This window comes from Rousettus aegyptiacus, unplaced genomic scaffold, assembly GCF_014176215.1.
Source record: "Rousettus aegyptiacus isolate mRouAeg1 unplaced genomic scaffold, mRouAeg1.p scaffold_m13_p_7, whole genome shotgun sequence".
Classification (NCBI taxonomy): Eukaryota; Metazoa; Chordata; class Mammalia; order Chiroptera; family Pteropodidae; genus Rousettus; species Rousettus aegyptiacus.
This window is the reverse complement of record NW_023416310.1, coordinates 59707921-59725358: the sequence shown is the minus strand read 5'-3', so window position 1 is coordinate 59725358 and position 17438 is coordinate 59707921. Positions and strand designations below refer to the sequence as shown.

General features: G+C 47.3%; 1 protein-coding gene across 1 annotated transcript; it reads right to left on the bottom strand.

Annotated features, from left to right (window-relative positions):
* Positions 1–4583: 4583 nt before the first annotated feature.
* Positions 4584–17152, bottom strand: LOC107512359 (ral guanine nucleotide dissociation stimulator-like). The gene is made up of 7 exons (XM_036224118.1): positions 15497–17152; positions 14942–15058; positions 14121–14231; positions 11986–12179; positions 6182–6268; positions 5360–5550; positions 4584–5211 (listed from the first exon to the last, which is right to left on the bottom strand). Exons 1-7 carry the CDS (start codon positions 15626–15628, stop codon positions 5018–5020), a joined length of 1026 nt encoding a protein of 341 aa, XP_036080011.1. The 5' UTR covers positions 15629–17152; the 3' UTR covers positions 4584–5017.
* Positions 17153–17438: the final 286 nt, after the last annotated feature.

Below are 17438 nucleotides of genomic sequence, written 5' to 3'. Positions count from 1 at the left end.
GTCAGGTGCCTTGGGGCCGTGGAGATCCCGGACGAGCCCTCAAATGTTATGCCCCGACTCGTATCTCCACGAACCACCAAGAAGCCGACACCGATGCAAGAGCAAGAGGGAATTTATTTCAGACTCGAGTCCGGACCGCGGTCCGCACACCGACGCAGCAGTGAGTAGGAGGCGGTCCCGAACATGGGGCTTCAGGGGGATTTGAAGGGAAAAATCGTAAGCATGGGGAGCGATGTCTTGGCGTTACAAGATTGGTACGACGAGCTTGTCGCTTAGCAGGATTGGCTGGGTGATGGCGCCAAGGAACAAGGCGGGGAATTTGGAGAGTTACTTTCCATAGTTGCTCTGATTGGCTGAGTCCAGGGTGGGGTGATGGTCTCGCTATCTGCGGCTTTTCCGGGAACTGGCCTGTGCTTAAGATGGAGTCTTATACCTAAGATGGAGTCACTTTGGTTGTTCAATAGAACACAAAAACATTGCAGTTCGGGGTCAATTACTGCCAAAAGCAGAACTGGGCTCTTCATAACAGCAGCCCTTGCCATCGGGAGTGGTCAGTGTATGTATGACAGACAGTGTAGCACTATAACTGACTCTCATACTAATGACACCGAATCATTAAGAGAATCGTGTTATGGACGGGTCTGTTTAGGACATAGAGCTTGGATAACATTTTAGACACTGAATTCTGACACTGAATGTTAGAAATCACTTGAAGTTGTAAAGCTTCTGTTTACGGGGATGTTTACTTGTATATAACATCGTTCATGCTTGGATTATGTATACACTGAATATTATAGATGTACTGAAGTATTTAAGCAATACTTCATACCAATTTATTTGGGTGGAAATTGTGTGTTTTCATAAAATAACCTGTAATTATTATTCGAACTCGGACTTTTGAGAGCGAAATGGTGAGCTATTGATAATTGCTGGGGCAGTGGATGTCAATCATTTCTGTCTCAAGTGAAGTGATCTATTTGCTTGCCTCATTTTTAATTTGAAATCAATGACTGAAAGGCCGCCCTGACAATGCCTGCCAACCCTGTGGACTTCACTCCATTGGGTCAAGTTTCCAGTGACGGGTTGAGTGATGTGACATCCCATGACTCTATAGCAACAGTTCTCTTTCCATAGTAATTGGCTTTACTTAGTAGTAGATTAAAAACTTTGACACGAAAAGGGGAAGAGAAATGTTTTCATAGGAAGCACACTGAAAGTAATCTCTGCTTTTAACAGTACACACATGTATTGCAAGCAATTCAGCTTATCCTGCCAAAAGAAAGAGCTATTCAGATGCTCATCAGCAGTTCAGTGTCTACAGTGCTCCAGGAGGATTCAGGCATCACTTGGGGTGCAATTTATGTGTGACTTGGCTCAGGAACATGATGGGTTATAACACAGTCAGCTTAGTGTGGACAGGAAATGTTAAGTACGTACAGTAGTAGTTCTTCCTGGCTTGTTCTGTTGTTATCAATGCACTGTTTGCAGAATGAGTAACAACAGCGTTCAGAGTATTCGGTGGATCGATTTAACAATGGGCAAATCTGATTCAACCGAATGGAATAAAATGAAGCCTATTACATCTGTATGGTGTAAATAGAGTATATTTAATAATATTTTGCGTTTTTATAATGTGACAGAGCTTGTTTGACTATTATTTCTCAATTCATCTTGGTAAAATTAATATAGGGAGGAAGCAAGAGAACTAAAGTGTTTAATCAAGCTATATTCAGAGATTGCAATATGCCGATCAGCCCTGCGGGCAGGCTAGGAGGACACCTGCAGAACAAAGGAATATTTCTTCTGGGACTGCTAATGACCTATTTCCCACACCTATGAAGGGGAAAGGCTAACAGAGTCTTCAAGTGGCTGCCCTACACAAATAAAATCAATCATTTCCTATGGCTAAAACCATGGGGAATTTATACATTCAGGGCAGAGAACTGCCACCAGGCCTTTCATGTTAGGTATTCTCACCTGTTCATGCTATAAACTCTCATCTTTCCTCACTGTATGTCCATATCAAAGGAAATAGGTAAACAAAGTCTTTAAACTGTAACTCTCAGGAACAGAAGAATGACATATAAACTGTATCCCCACTTGGGGCTTTTTTGCTTGTCTTGGCTTTGTCTTTGCCTTTCCCCTTCTTTAATACACTTTCCTGTTGATTCTAACTAACTTTGGCATGTGTTCGAGTTCTAGCTATACTCTCCTCCAAAAACTCTCTTCTCTCTCATTGCAGGACTTGGTCTCCACTCACTAGGGAGAGCTTGCCTTGTCCTGCATCAAAATGACTGCAAGTTACGCTAGGATTAATAGTAATAAATGAAGAAACCGAATCACAAAGAGATCACAGACTAACTAAAGATATGCTCAAAATGGGGCCTAGACTGTGACTCCTGATTCAGTGTTCAGTGTTCCTTTTGGAAGCCCAGTTTCTTTTCACATTCAAATTGCTTGGACTGTGAGGAGGAAGGTTGGATTTGAGAGGGTCTGAAAGTGCTTTAGCCTGAGTCAATGATAGCAAGCTGTGTCCCTCATCTCTTGCCCCAGAGACTTCCTTAACAATTATTTACAAAATCAGCAGGGGACTGGCTTCCTGTTGGTGACTTCCTCTTGGCTCTGGAGATGCTCCCAGGACAACCTTGCCTGGGTCACTCAGCAGAAATCACTCCCTTGTCTAAGGATCTCAGCCACACTTGTATGTGCATTGCAGTTTCCTACTAGCAAATGCATTTCGAAAATTATTTTCTTGCATTAGGAAAGAACACATGCTTACTGAGGAAATTTTCTAAAATGGAGAAATCCAGAGAAAAGGAAAATCATACTGACCAAAGATAACCACTCCAAACGCTTTTGCTATTACCTTTTAGATAAACAAGATATCGGTGATAGTTTCCCATATCTTTAAAATTTCTGCCAATCGAAACCCTCATTTCAATATCCCCACGAAAGACTACCATGTGATGCGATCAAAACTAACCTATAGCTAAGGATTAATTGCAGTCAGGGCTGCCCAGGAGCATAGAGAGCGGGTTAGCTCATGAGATGGGACTTCAATTGTAAAATTCTTAATCTTTGAGCAGGAGATGAAATGGGACATCTCTTGCAGAGTTAATCTTTTTAGTAAACCTAGTTAAGTTTTCTTCCCTCCTTTCTTTGAGAAAAAAGGCCCTCTCCCTCAAATCCTGATAATTACCCAGGCGACTCAGATCCTCTGGCTATTGATGAGGGTCATCAGCCCATTGTTAAGCAGAAAGGGTAGTAAGTCAGGCAGGGCCCTTAGAGTCTGAGGGGGAGGGGACTTTAAGCCAAAGGTCTTTCTTTTTTACTCTTTAAGGAACCGATTAACCAAGCCTGTTTCCCTTTACGCACTTAATAGGCAAATCAATAATAGAAATTGATAGATGTATGATTTAAATAACGAGTTTGTATTTTCTTTTCCTTGTCTAGGAGCTAAGGTGGCACTTGCTTGGAAACCCAAGACCCCACCCTGACTGAGGCAGAAAGGGAAAGAGCTCCATGAAACCCCTGTAGGCAGGGACTACGACCATTCTCAGCAGAAAGCAGATACGAAAGAGACCTCCCGTCACTCAGCATCCATATGAATAATAAGGGGGTTCATGACTCTTAGAAAAGAGAGAGGCAGGAAAGTTAGGGCTGTTCAGGTCTGCCTGCAAAGACACTGAGGTCGTTCTATCTTATAAGGGGTCCACCCTAATCCGCCCACATTTAAGCAAGCCAGAAGGCATTTTTTAACTCACACAAAGAAACCAGTAGGCAGAGATTTAGGTACCAGTTTAAGCAGGTCACTCGCACCTGCACAATGAAGACCCCAACGACCTTCAACTCACTTGAGTCTCATGATGCCATCATTCTAATAGGATGCATATGCCCAGAAGTTCATTAATATCATAACAGACTGAATTCTGGGAACAAACATGTACAGACGGCAAAATGATGAATCACTAAGTCCTGGCAATCTTAGTTGTCAATCAAGGAAGCCCACTCCTCCAAGAAAAATAACCACCACGGCAAATAGAGATAAAAACCCCAAAGGCTTTGAGACCACGCCTTTTGAGCCACGTTTCTCTTGCTCAGTCCAGCTTCCACGTCTGGAGGTGTGCTTTCCTTTCTAATAAAACTTTTCTTTTCTACTGTATTTTGGTCTCTTGCTCAATTCTTTGTTTGAGACATCAAGAATCCGGACAATGTACCAGGAGAGGACCCCACTCTCCAGTGCCATATATGCCACACAGAGGTACCTGTATCAGTTTGCATTGTTCTTTCCCATAGTTCCAGTTCTTATACATCTGAAAACCATAGCAGGGACACCCTTTCTGACTGTGAGACTTACGCTTTGTATATACGTGGGTGCACGCACTATATTTTGTTTGAAATTTTAGGTAAGATAGCTATCGGGTCATCTGTTGCTTTGATTTTGATCTTACTCTTGGGTTTTTGTTTTTTGATGAGCTTGTTTGGACGCGCTGAGTTTCATTTGAAGGCTTCATAAGAAAACTTTTTCTCTCGATGGGCTTTAAAAATTACATTACTCAGTTTTAAAAACTACTTTATTCAGTTTTATATTTAAACATTCAGTTTTTGAAATTACTACTATCTACATTCAATTTTTACATAGAATCAACTTTCAGGTATATGAAATTCATTAATAAATAACTATATGTGTTTATATAAGCATAGGAAAATAGCCATTGCCCTTTCTAGAGTTATGGTTGATTACTTAGCCATAAGAAGTAACAGATGTGGCAAAGTTTATGCCAGAAAAAATTAATAAGAGTGAACTTTCAGAAAATTGCTTTTGTATAAATGTATCAGGATAAGCTTAGTGTCAGAACACAAAATTTTCAGAAGCTATCATGGCTCGCACACAATAAAGATGAATGTCTCGTTCATGTGGCTGTACTTAGCAGGTAAACAGGCCACACGGTTATTAGGGAACATCTGCCAACACCAACTTTGAGGCTCTAAAGATTGCCTTTGGGGTTGACTCTACCTAGTGAGGTGTAAGAGAGCAGCTGGAAGAGCATGCTTGGGTGATTGTATCCATGAGCTGGGCCTCAGAGTGGAGACATCCACTTTCATTCAGAGGTGACGCTGGCTCCGGCACTAGCATAGCTGGCGCAGGCTTTGGCTCCAGAGTGGGCCCTTCCTCTGGCTTTGGAGGGTTCTGGAGCTCTGGACGTGGTACTAGAACAGGAGAGAGAGAGAGGTTCACACACATGCATGATTTTCCTGTGCCTTTCCAAAGAAAGAAAAGATACCACTGCCCATAAGGGAGCTCCGGCCCAGGAATCCTCTCTCCCCAGATGATCTTCCCAGATTGCTGTCCCCTCACCTTCCAGCTGTGCCTCCGGAGGCTCCAGATGTTCCAGCTTGACCCAAGGAAGGAGGACATGGTCCATCAGTTGTGAGGCAGGGGAGTTAACTTGCACAAAGCCCTGCTTCAGCTTGAACCAGGGGAAAAATAGGAGCTGACCCAAATTCTGCACCTGTTCCGGCCAGATTCCCACCATAGAAGCAATGGCCCTGGAGGGAGGTAGATGGACAGCAGAGTCAGAGTCCTGGCCTTTCCTTCCACACTGCCCTCCCATGGCACCCTTATTTGGTTCTGGGCCTCTCTGCCTACCCGTGCTGGTCCAGGAGATAAGCCCCATCCGCCCCCAATCTCTGTGTGGTTGTCCTGGCTGGAATAGGCCTACTGATTCAGGATGTTTAACATAGAGTCTGTGTGAGTCTCTCCTTCTCGCTGTCATTTATCCCAAAAGTCCTGAATTCTGCCCACCCCACTTCCCCATGCACCTGGGCCTCTGGACTGAGGAATGAGGCAGACTTATGAGCAGGCGACTTACCACATCTTCTTTTCTGAGCCTGGCGATGGTGATTGGGAGAGATGCAGGTGGAGGGGCAGGCAGAGCAGGATGAGACTGATGGGAATGGGACTCTAAGGAACAACCCAGCCTAGCCCATCTCTTGTTCTAGATGCCTAAGTCCCCATTAGCAGTTCTCTTTGACTTTTGTCCTCCTGCAGTAAAAGCCACCAGACCTCAGCCCTTTCTTGGGAATCAGAAAATATGTAAGATCAGGTTCTGGCAGGCGGTCCCTACCCATAGCCTTCATTTTGTAGACACAGGAGGCAGTAGTCCCGAAGACCACTCACTTTTTCACTTGGTCCTGTGGTGTGTCACCCTGGTCAATATATGGGGACATGACTCCGGATGTAGAGAAGACCTTTACGGCATCAGATCTGATGGATGGTAGACAGGACCTGTGAATGATGTCTCGAGTGACTGTCTGACTCACTGACTGGAACTCAGGCCCAGTGATTGTGCCTGCTTCATTCACTAAGTTATGCTAAGAGTCTCCAAAGGTGCCTTGTAATTGGTGCTTCATACATATTGTTGAATAAATGATCTCTAACCAGAACCATCCCAGACATCTGCGTGTGTTTGGAGCTGCGCCCTTGGTTTCTCAAGCCCTCAGGCTGTGAGAACCCAACCCATGATAAACAAGTCTTTCCGAGAAGCTGGCTGACCACCAAAGGTGCTGATAGTCTCCTGCTCTCCCCCCACCTCGTACTTCCCCCTGTCCTTACCGCTCCTCACCACCAGCTGAAGACCAATCATATTGCAACAGGTACCCTTTGCCTGCCCCCCTTTGTTCTTGCCGTATAAATATGTTTGTTATCCGAAAATAAAATTTGAGGCTTGATCAGAATACTGTCTTGCCTCCACTCCTTTTTCTCCGCCCGTTTTTCCTTACAGGCTGGGTCTCCCTCGCCCCCACCAAATAACAAGTCCCGCGGGTCGGGACAAGTGGCGCCCAACGTGGGGCCCGAGGTAGAGACCCTCGCCGAGACGGACCCCTGAAGCTGAAGTGTGTCGCTCGAGCCCCCTCACAGAAGAGAGAAGTGAAGTTGAGGACGCCTCTCACCGCTCATGAGAGTCACCCGTCCTCGGTAAGTCTCCCCTTGTCCGTCTCCAGAAAAACGGGCCCCCGCCCTCAAACGGGCCCCCGCCCTGAGACATGGGCTCCCAGCTCTCTAAAGAAGCGGTCTTTATTCGAGACCTAAAAGAATCTCTTAGAGAAAGAGGAGTTAGAGTTAAGAAAAAGGATCTCATTAAGTTTTTTCTTTTTATAGACAAGGTTTGCCCTTGGTTCATTGTTAATGGACCTGAAATTCACCCTAAAAAATGGCAGAAAGTAGGTCGTGACTTAAACGATAAGCTCCACAGGGAGGGGCCCGATGCGGTCCCTGCCACCGTTTTCTCATATTGGGGTCTAATACGAGACATCGTTGAGGCCGCCTCTGATGACCCAGATAAACAACAACTGCTTTCTGTCGCTGAATACTGTCTTAGACCCCTTTCCCGCGCGCCATCCACTACTTCTCTCCCTCAAGACAAGGCCCCCTCTAAACCCCCTTCTGTGATCATAGACATGACCGATCACTCACCGACCGCCCCCACGGGTTGTTTGTACCCCCCTCTCCCCAAAGAACACCCCCCTTCGGAAGTCCAAATGACACTTCCTATGATTGCTAAAGACCCAGGGGACAGCCCCCTCGACCCCGGCGATGCTGCTACGCTAGAAGATGAGGCTGCCCGTTACCATAATCCAGAATGGCCGCCTTATGCCCTGCCGGGGCCTCCTCCATCCTATGTTTCTCAAGCTCCCACACTCACTCTTTTGCCGCCCCTGCTCTCCCCCTCTACATTGTCCGAGACGGAAAAAAAGGCTTTCGGCACAGATTATTAAGGTTAAGCAGATTTTAAAGATGACGGCTGAACTCACTTCCCTCCAAGCTACCCTCCAAAATGTCACCCTTACCGCGCCACCACAAAAGTCCTCCCCGAAGGTTTCGTCCAAACCTCCCAAAAAGAGTCTTAACTTTCCCGTGGTTACCCGTTCCACCCGCACGCCGCCCACTTCCACCTCTGAGGCTACCTCGGAGGCCCCTGCCTCTGACTCAGAAGAGGAGGGTGAACATGCTCAGGAGGAGGATAGTGAGAAGGAGGAGCAGACTAACCCTGAACATAGAGAATTTCATAAGCTTCAGTTCAAAAACCTTAAAGAACTCAACATGGCCGTTAAAACTTACGGACCCAATGCCCCTTACACCCTTTCGGTTCTAGAAACCCTCGCACGAGGGGGTCAGCTCCTGCCCAGCGAGTGGTTTCGGATAGTCCAGGCGGTACTGACCCGCGGACAATTCCTTACGTGGCGGGCTGATTTTTTAGAACGATGCCAGTCTACCGCTGTCATTAACCACAGGGACCCCCGCTCTCCCTCTGCCACCTGGACCTTTGAAAAACTTGCGGGACGGGGAAAATATTCCGCGGAGGCTAAACAGAGAAGGTTCCCTTCTGCACTCCTCGCCCAGACCACTAGCGCTGCGCTTGGGGCCTGGAGGGCACTCCCTATCTCAGGGGCTGCGACTACTCCTCTTACAAAAATCACTCAGGGACCACAAGAAGATTATAGCGAATTTGTCAGTAGGCTCCTAGAGGCGGCGGAAAGAACCCTCGGGGGCGAAGCCTCTAATGACAGGCTCGTTAAACAATTGGCCTACGAAAATGCCAATGCCTCTTGCCGCGCGGTGCTGCGCGGAAAGACGCGAGATAAAACCCTTGATGAAATGTTGCGCATGTGCCGTGACGTTGATCCCTTCACCTCTAAAATGTCCCAAGCCATGCATCTGGCCATAGACCCCCTTGCCTCCAAGGTATCTCAGGCTGTTAATCTCGCGGTGGGAGCTGCCGTCCACGCACTTCAAAATCAACATAGGCCCTGCTTTAAATGCGGCCAGCCTGGCCATTTTGCTCGACAATGTCCTAACAATCCCCCTAATAACCCACCCCCTCTTACATTCCCCCCCTCAGTTTGTCCAAAATGTAAGAAGGGATACCACCGGGCTAAGGATTGCCGCTCTACCACCGACATATTCGGTAACCCAATGCCCTCCCGTCAGGGAAACGGCCAGAGGGGCCAGCCCCGGGCCCCTCAACCGATTTCATTTCTGCCGGCCTCGGGGGACAGCCAACCAATAAACCTCCCGCCCTCCTCAGAGCTACACCCGGGAGCGCAGGAATGGATCTCTGTGCCTCCTCCTCAACGATATTAAAACCAGAGGATGGTGTTCAAGTTTTGTCCACGGGGATTTCTGGCCCACCCCCAAAAGACACTTATTTTTTAATATTAGGCCATGCATCGACTACCCTGAGTGGCCTTACTATACATCCCTCCCTGGTAGATAATGATTATACAGGGGAGATTAAGATACTAGTCAGTGCGTCTCAGGGCCCAATTACCATCACACAGGGCCAGCGCCTAGCACAGGTGCTATCCTTGTCCTTAGACACCTCCCAGCCTGCCCTTAATGCAAAAAGAGGCCCCTCTAAACCGGGCTCTTCTGACCTATACTGGGTCCAAGCAATCACCAAAGAACGCCCCATGCTCACGCTTAAAATTCAAGGAAAAAGATTTAAAGGCATTCTAGATTCTGGAGCAGACTCCACTGTAATTTCCCGGGCTTCATGGCCCTCTAGTTGGCCTGTCCAGGCCTCTCTAACCCACCTACAAGGGATTGGCCAATCAAAAAATACTTTACAAAGTTCACAATTATTAACCTGGGAAGATGAGGAGGGAAATACTGGAACCACTCAACCATTTGTAGTTCCAGGCTTACCAGTAAACCTTTGGGGACGAGACATTCTCTCCCAAATGAAGGTCATTATGTGCAGCCCCAATGACATCGTTACTCATCAAATGTTAGCTCAGGGTTATCTCCCTGGACGGGGCTTAGGAAAAACAGGACAAGGAGACCCCAATCCTGTAATGGCTACGCCTAAACCAGATCGTTCGGGCCTAGGATTTAATAACCATTTTTTGTAAGGGCCATTGCTCCTCCTGCACACCAGGCAGACAAAAATAACCTGGAAAAATGATAATCCTGTCTGGATAGACCAATGGCCCCTTCCCCACAAAAAACTTGATGCAGCCATAGAGTTAGTGCAGGAACAGCTGGCTGCGGGACACATTGAACCATCCACATCCCCTTGGAATAACACCCTCTATCGTCCCTCTGTTATTAACGCAAAATCATGAATATTGTGTGGTAGTTATGCTAGTACCCCGAATCTCTATTCGTCCCCCCACAGACTTAATTCCTTTTTATTCTGACTCCCCGCGCTCAAAAAGAGAACCTGTAGCAGCAATCACCCTCGCTGTCCTTCTTGGCCTGGGAGCCACCGGTGCAGGGACAGGTATAGCCTCTATTATATCCACAAGACAACAATTATTTACTCTTAGTCTGGCAATAGATAAAGATATCCAGGCCTTACAAGAAGGTCTCAACAACCTGAAAGAGTCTCTGGTGTCCCTCTCAGAAGTAGTATTACAAAATCGCAGAGGCCTTGACCTTTTATTCCTTAAGGATGGGGGACTGTGTGCCGCCCTTAAAGAGGAGTGCTGTTTTTATAAAGACAGGACAGGATTAGTCCAAGACAGCATAGACAAAGTCAAGAAAAGCTTAGAAGCCAGACAGAAACAGAGAGAAAAGGATGAATCTTGGTACAAAAACTGATTCTCTACCTCTCCTTTGTTTTCCACCTTACTACCCAGTTTGTTAGGGCCCCTGGTTGGCTTGCTGCTTCTTTTAACCTTTGGGCCCTGGGCTTTCAGACGCATAACAGATCTTGTTAAAAAACAAGTAGACGCTTTGCTGCAAAAATCTCTCACAGTTTACTATCACCGCCTTAATGTCGAAGAGCCCCCTGAAGACCCCAGCACCGCCCTCCACTTTTCCACCCTCGTTGAAGATATTCACAAACCTTGGTATTCCAGACTCGGGTGGCGATAAAACGCTCCCTCCCTACGGGGAACGACATAAGAGACAGAGGAATGTCTACCTTCACCTTTTATAGACCAAGGGAAGGTATGGGCATCGAGATGGGTGCAGATGCAAAGCTACTGCAAGGGAAGACCCCCATCAGAGGGTCCCCTCTGTCCTTCCCTGAGAACATACCTGGTTTGCATAGAGGTTGGTATCCAAATCACAATCTAAAACCGGCTCTGCCTCTCCTCCCCAAAAGATACCAAGAGCCAACAATAGATGGGCGTATATAGCCCACGGGAGGAACCAGGTCAATGTTCCCCCACTCGGTTAAGGCCCACCTTTCTAAAATAGAAAGGGAGGAGATGTTGGGAGCTGCGCCCTTGGTTTCTCAAGCCCTCAGGCTGTGAGAACCAAACCCATGATAAACAAGTCTTTCCGAGAAGCTGGCTGACCACCAAAGGTGCTGATAGTCTCCTGCTCTCCCCCCCACCTCGTACTTCCCCCTGTCCTTACCGCTCCTCACCACCAGCTGAAGACCAATCATATTGCAACAGGTACCCTTTGCCTGCCTCCCTTTGTTCTTGCCGTATAAATATGTTTGTTATCCGAAAATAAAATTTGAGGCTTGATCAGAATACTGTCTTGCCTCCACTCCTTTTTCTCCGCCCGTTTTTCCTTACAGGCTGGGTCTCCCTCGCCCCCACCAAATAACAAGTCCCGCGGGTCGGGACATGCGTGGGCCTGAGGCTGTCCCCAGAGATCTCTAATCAGACTACACCAAGGACTGGCTAGGTAGAATCTCAAATCCCTTGCTAGGTTGTTTTCCATGTGCTTTTCCAAACTCAGAAATGACACAGACCACAGATGGGTGAAGGTGACATTTCATAGGGGAGAAAGAAATCATTTCCATGAATAAGCACAGCTCATCCAGGTAAACCTGGGCACCAGGTAAACACCTGCTATAGCTTGCCCTTATAGTAGTCCCTACAAGAACCCTATCAGGTTTCTCCTCTACCACTACTCCTTTCAGAGGAACAAACTGAGTCAGTGATACGATGACATTTTCAAGACACTCAATTAGTAGTGGGCAGAGACACCACTGTGCTGAAGACATAGTAGGTGCTCACCTAGTAAACAGTTGGTCCAGGATCTGTTGGGCTATGGAGAAGGCTGGGTGGATGAACATGAAGGTGGAGATGTGAGAGATGTTTTCACCCAAGACAGCTGGTACCATGGACTCCACCACCTTCTTCAGCGTGCCTTCCTGGAGGGCCCGCATCCCACGGGCCTCGTTTAGGTTAAGAGCTAACTCATCTTCACACTGGATGGAATGAGGAGGGATATCCAGTCAGTGACATCATCATAAATCTCAAAAAAGACTGAGGTCTGGAGCTCAACCAGAAACCTCCAGTCCCTCAGGGACATGTACAAGAGGAAAGACAGGAATGCCCACACTGAACAAGGTCTCAGGTTTTTAGAGTACCATTTATGGTTGCTGGCAGTGGGGGGGGGGGTATGTTTATACAATTATTACCTTCAGAGGATTTTTGTAGCTGAGGAACAACAGACCTACTAGTATCAGTGGCCTGTATTAAGAGCACTGTCCCAGTGAGTCCACAAGAAACATCCCTGTCATAGAAATGAGCACGCAGAAGCTTGAGGATGTCCAATGGTTGCACAAGGTCATCCAGGTCAGATGTGAGAACTGTCCAAAGCTAGAGCTTCATGACATTCCCTCTTAGCTGCCTGAGACTTATCTGCTCCCGACATGGAGTGAGAGTGTCAGGGGACCATGTCCCCCCTCAGTTTGGAGACAATGTGCAGGATAGACAAAGCCTATGAAAATCAATGTTTCTAAGAGACTAATTTCTTTTCTCAGATTCGGCAAAGGGGACAATGCCCAGAGATTCCAGACTGGAGAAAGCCAATGACCAGGCAGAAATCTGAGGAGAGGATGAGGGAGGAAGCAAATCCGCGTGGCTGGTGAAAAGCTGACAGGTGACTCAATGTACCCAGGAGGCAATTGCAAATCAATATTTCACCAGACAACCTGACAGCAGACTGCTAAAAAGTTTTAAAATGAGAAATTCCTGGGTCAGGCTGGATGCAAGGAAACAGCTGGTAAAAAGTCATGTCATTGCCACAGTGGGAGATGCTCACTAGATTCAATTTGGAGTCTGGTTACAGCAGTTAAAAATTTAAAGATTCATGTCCTTCCACTAGCAGTCCCATTGCTGGGCACCTATCTCCGTGGTATAAATAGACATTGTGGGCTGAATCGTGTCACTCGAATAACATGACTTTGTGAACCTTAAAACCTGAGAACCTGCCTGTATTTGGATTTTTTGTCTTTAACGAAGTATTTGAGGTTAATTGAGTTCATTGGAGTGGGTCCTAATCCAATATGACTGGAGTCCTTAGGAGAATAGGACACATGGGAGCACAAAGGAAAGTCCACGTGACACAGAGATAGAAGATGGACATCCACAAGCCAAGGAGGGAGAATATTCATGAGAAACTTACCCTTTAACACCCTCATTTCTCTACCTTGTAGTCTCCGGGATTGTGAGGAAGTAAATGTCTTCTGTTTGTACCACCCAACATGGTCCTATGCTATGGCAACCCGAGCAAACTAATAAAGTCCGTTAGGACACACTTAAGTGTTCTCAGCAGCACTGCTGAGATGGCAACTGAATTGAATTATGTCCTGGTGCAACAGAACTGAAAGGCTGCATCACTGTGGCAGAGTGCCTCCCTTCTCGAATGTTCTGAACACAAGAGAAGCCACAATTCCTGAACTCGTAGGTTCGCATATTCTGTGTGATGGTGAGTAGCAGAGAAATGTATAGAATGACTTAATTCCCTCCTCCGCCTTCTGTATATAAACCATAGTAATAAGTGTGACGATATGTAAGGCTTGAGGAAGGTCTGCAAGGACAGTAAAGCCGACTGCTCCACAGGAGACCTGGGGCAGGGAATGAAAACAAAACAGCCAAATACGAAAGTGCTCATGTCTACTGTGAAGTGAAACAACGCTTTTCTCCGATATCCCTACAAATATGTGACGGGTGTTTTTCTACCCTTTAAGTAGCTGGTGGGAGGAGGGGAGATTCAGATTACCTCATGCTCAAGAGTATGAGATGTTCTAGTGGGAAAGCCCCAGGAAGGACCCAAAGGAGTTCCCAACTTGAGTCTGGGATCTGGGTCCTCCCTGGTCATCTTAGGGTCCTGGGTGTGGAGAGCCCTCTGGGTCAGGTCTCACCTCGGTCCCGGCCTGGACAGTGTCAGAGGCCTGGTGCACCTGCACCTTGATGCGGTAGACGGAGTAGTGGGACTCGTGGACCAGCTCTTCGATGATATCCTGTGCAAAGCTCTACGAAAAAGGAGCCCGGTGCCGGGCCAGGGGCATCAGGTAACATCCACCCAACCCTTGCTCCCATGTATGGCAGCCCTAGCAAACAAATGCAGTCAGTCTATCAGGACACACCAAAGAGCTACTTGCAGCACAGCTGAGATGGCAATGGACTTGGATCCTGTCAAGGCCCAATAGCCCTGAAAGGCTGACTCACTGAGGAAAATGACCTTTATGGGATATTATAGGCATGAATAAGGCCATAATGCCTCATCGGGCTGGACTACAAAGGTTTTCTGTGCTCTTTGAGATGACACATTACAGAGAAACGTACGCGATAACTTAATTCCTTTCCATTTTCGGTACAAACCATCAAATCAAGTGTGGTGATGTGTAAGGCTTAGAAGAGGTCTACAAGGACAGTTGAGCTGACTGCTCCACAGGAGACCTGGGAAAGGTACTTATTATAATCATCCAAACTAGCCAAGTACAAAGACAGCAAAAGTGCTTGTTTCTATATTCCAGTGAACATGAAGAGTTTATTTCCACCTCACCATGAAGGTGGTGGGGAAGAGTAAAGGTCCAGATTCCTTTGGCAGTGGGCCTGTGGAATGCTCCTATGGAGAAGCCCTGGAAGGGCCCCAGGGGAGTCACCAAACTGAAGTCTGGGTTCTGGCCCCACACCACCCATCTTGGGTCCCGTGTGGAGACCCGTCTGGGCCATCTCTTACCTCGGTGCAGCACTGGATGGTGTGGGCGTCCTGGCATACCCGCTCCTCGTACCGGGAGATGGCGTAGGCGAACTCATCATCCAGCTCCTCTACGATCTCCAGGGTAGGATTGGAGCTCTATAGAGAGAGAGCCCAGTACCAGGCAGGGAGGCATCAGGGATCTGCCTGGGCATTGACACTGGAGGAGACACCTACCACAAACTCTGCTGCACATATCATGCCCAGAGGGGCATCTACAAAGACCTCCAGCCAGGGAAGTAACAAGGTGACGCCTTAGGGGCTGAGGGTTAACAAGTGAATGAAGGAGTTTGGTCCCCAGCACCACCCTTCCCATCCTTCCAGCCGTGACCTGGGGTATGAACTTGACAGTTCGGCCAGGCTTTTTACAACTAACAACCTGCACCAACACATGGCGTGCTGTCCTCAGCCCAAGCTTCCCCTTGCCACCCCCAACACACACACACAGGATGAGGTGTAAGGTGTGTGGGGTTGTTCAGGAGGGTTCACCGTTGAGGCCTGGCTTTGCCCAGCCCGCCCTGGGCTGCCCTGGGATACCTGAGGTTGGCTCTTGCCAAATGGCCAGAGCCGTCGGAGGTTGCGCCAATGTCTACGGCATCGGAAAAGACATTGGTTCTGGGTTTTTTTCTTCCCAGAGCCTCGGAAAGTCGGGAAACAACAGCAAAACATCCTGCTCTCTTGACCGTCTCCAGTCAAGTGAACTGGATAAGGGGCTGTCTCTAGAATGTGGGTACCCGGTTGCCAGAGTTCTAACGTCAGTTGGGATTCGTCACCAAGGAAGTGAGGTCATTTCTTCAAGGTTCCATTGTACTGGCCCCCTCTCTCAATCTGAGCCACCCAAAACCCCATCTGGGCTGTTGACTGCTCCCCCACCTTGCCCAGGTCATATTCTTACCTACACACCAATATGTGACCCAACCCCCCTCATGTTTCCTTGGGAATGTAGTAGGTTCCCAACTTGAAGAGACAGCTGTGTTCAGACCTCTTTTTCTCACCAGTTCTCTATCCTGGAGAAAACTCAGTGCCTCTCAGGGCCTCCTCAGTTTACCGCCCCTGCACAGCAGGGATGATGCTAGACACCACTTCCTAGGGATATGGTCAGGTATAGATGAGATAATATTCCAAACACCTGTGAGATGGCATCACATGAGTCTGACGTACAGACTTTGAGGTGGAAAGTTTATAAGAATGAGTGGGGCGAAGCATGGAATACCCCTCGGAACATGTCTGGGTAACAGCTGTGTGATTTTGAGAAAGTTACTTCCATTCGTGGCCTCATCTATGGGTTTGCAACTTTAAGGGGTTGAAATTAGAGGAGATTCAGATAGTATCATCCACTAGCCTAAAAACTTTCAATGGTGTCACGTTGGACTTAGGATCAAAACAAGTACCTCACGTGGGTCCGTTTGGGTGGACCTTCCACTATGGCTCCAGTGATTTCCCCTCCTGGTGTGACTGTCCCTGTGTATCCACTAAGGGGTTAGCAAGTGGCTTCTGAACAACAGAATATGGCCAAGGTGATGGGGCATCAGGTCCAAGTTTAATTACAAAACCTCCATCACTTCTATCTTATGCTTAGGAATTCTTGAGTTCCCTTCTATTTCCTCAACCTCTGTCTCACTGTGTCTGTCTGTCTGTCTGTCTGTTTGTCATATCTCTGGAATAAGAAGAGCCAGCTCTAAAGTTTTGAGCTTCAAGCTGCACTATCTAGCGGCTCCATAGGAAAGAAGCAAAGGAGGGCCCTGGTCAACAGACAGAACCTCAGGTTCTCAGTCCAAACTGCATCCTACAGTCACCAGGTGCGTGACCTCAGGAGTGAATGTCTCCATTGAAATGCAGCTCCTGGTTCATAGAGACCTTGTGGCAGAGACGCCCAGCTACAATTGGCAGCAAAGCCTGTTGTACAGAAATTGTGAGATGTTCATATTTGTACTTTATAGGTACAAGATTTTAGTGCAAGGTTCTTAGTGCCTCATTTTCTCCATCTGACATTTGGCAGTAATGATAAACATACCCTCCGTGAGCTTAGACAAGTCTTAAAGAATTCGTGTTTCAAAAATGGTGAGAACACCTGGCATATCACAGGGGGTCTATCTATATGCTATAAAGAAGTTTAAAATTGCTTTTGACACTGTCCAAAAGCCCTTGAGGGTGGGGAGTACCTCCTGGCCCAGTGAAGGAAGTACTTCATAACATATGATGAATAAATGAATGATGGACACTGTCAATGGACTTGCAAATGTCCTATCCCACACTGGTTTTGTTATGGGTGGCCAACTTTCCAGTAAGCCAGTATTAAATATTTCCTTCTGATTCTGTTAATCAGGGTGTGGTAATCTGATCAAGGATTCTGTTAACCAGGGTGTGGTAATAGGATCATGGAGATGCTGTTAACCAGGGTAATCTAGATGATCAAGGATATGCTAATGGCCAACTGTTAACCAGGGTGTGGTGATCTGCTCAGGGATGTGCCAGTGGC

Coding starts and splice junctions, on each gene's coding strand:
- LOC107512359 (XM_036224118.1), bottom strand. CDS start 15,628: ATGTTTTGCTGTTGTTTCCCGACTTTCCGAGGCTCTGGGAAGAAAAAA. Junction 12,180..14,120: donor CTGTCCAGGCCGGGACCGAG/GTGAGACCTGAC, acceptor CATTCCATCCAG/TGTGAAGATGAGTTAGCTCT. Junction 6,269..11,985: donor CTGGACCAACTGTTTACTAG/GTGAGCACCTAC, acceptor ACCATCCATCAG/ATCTGATGCCGTAAAGGTCT.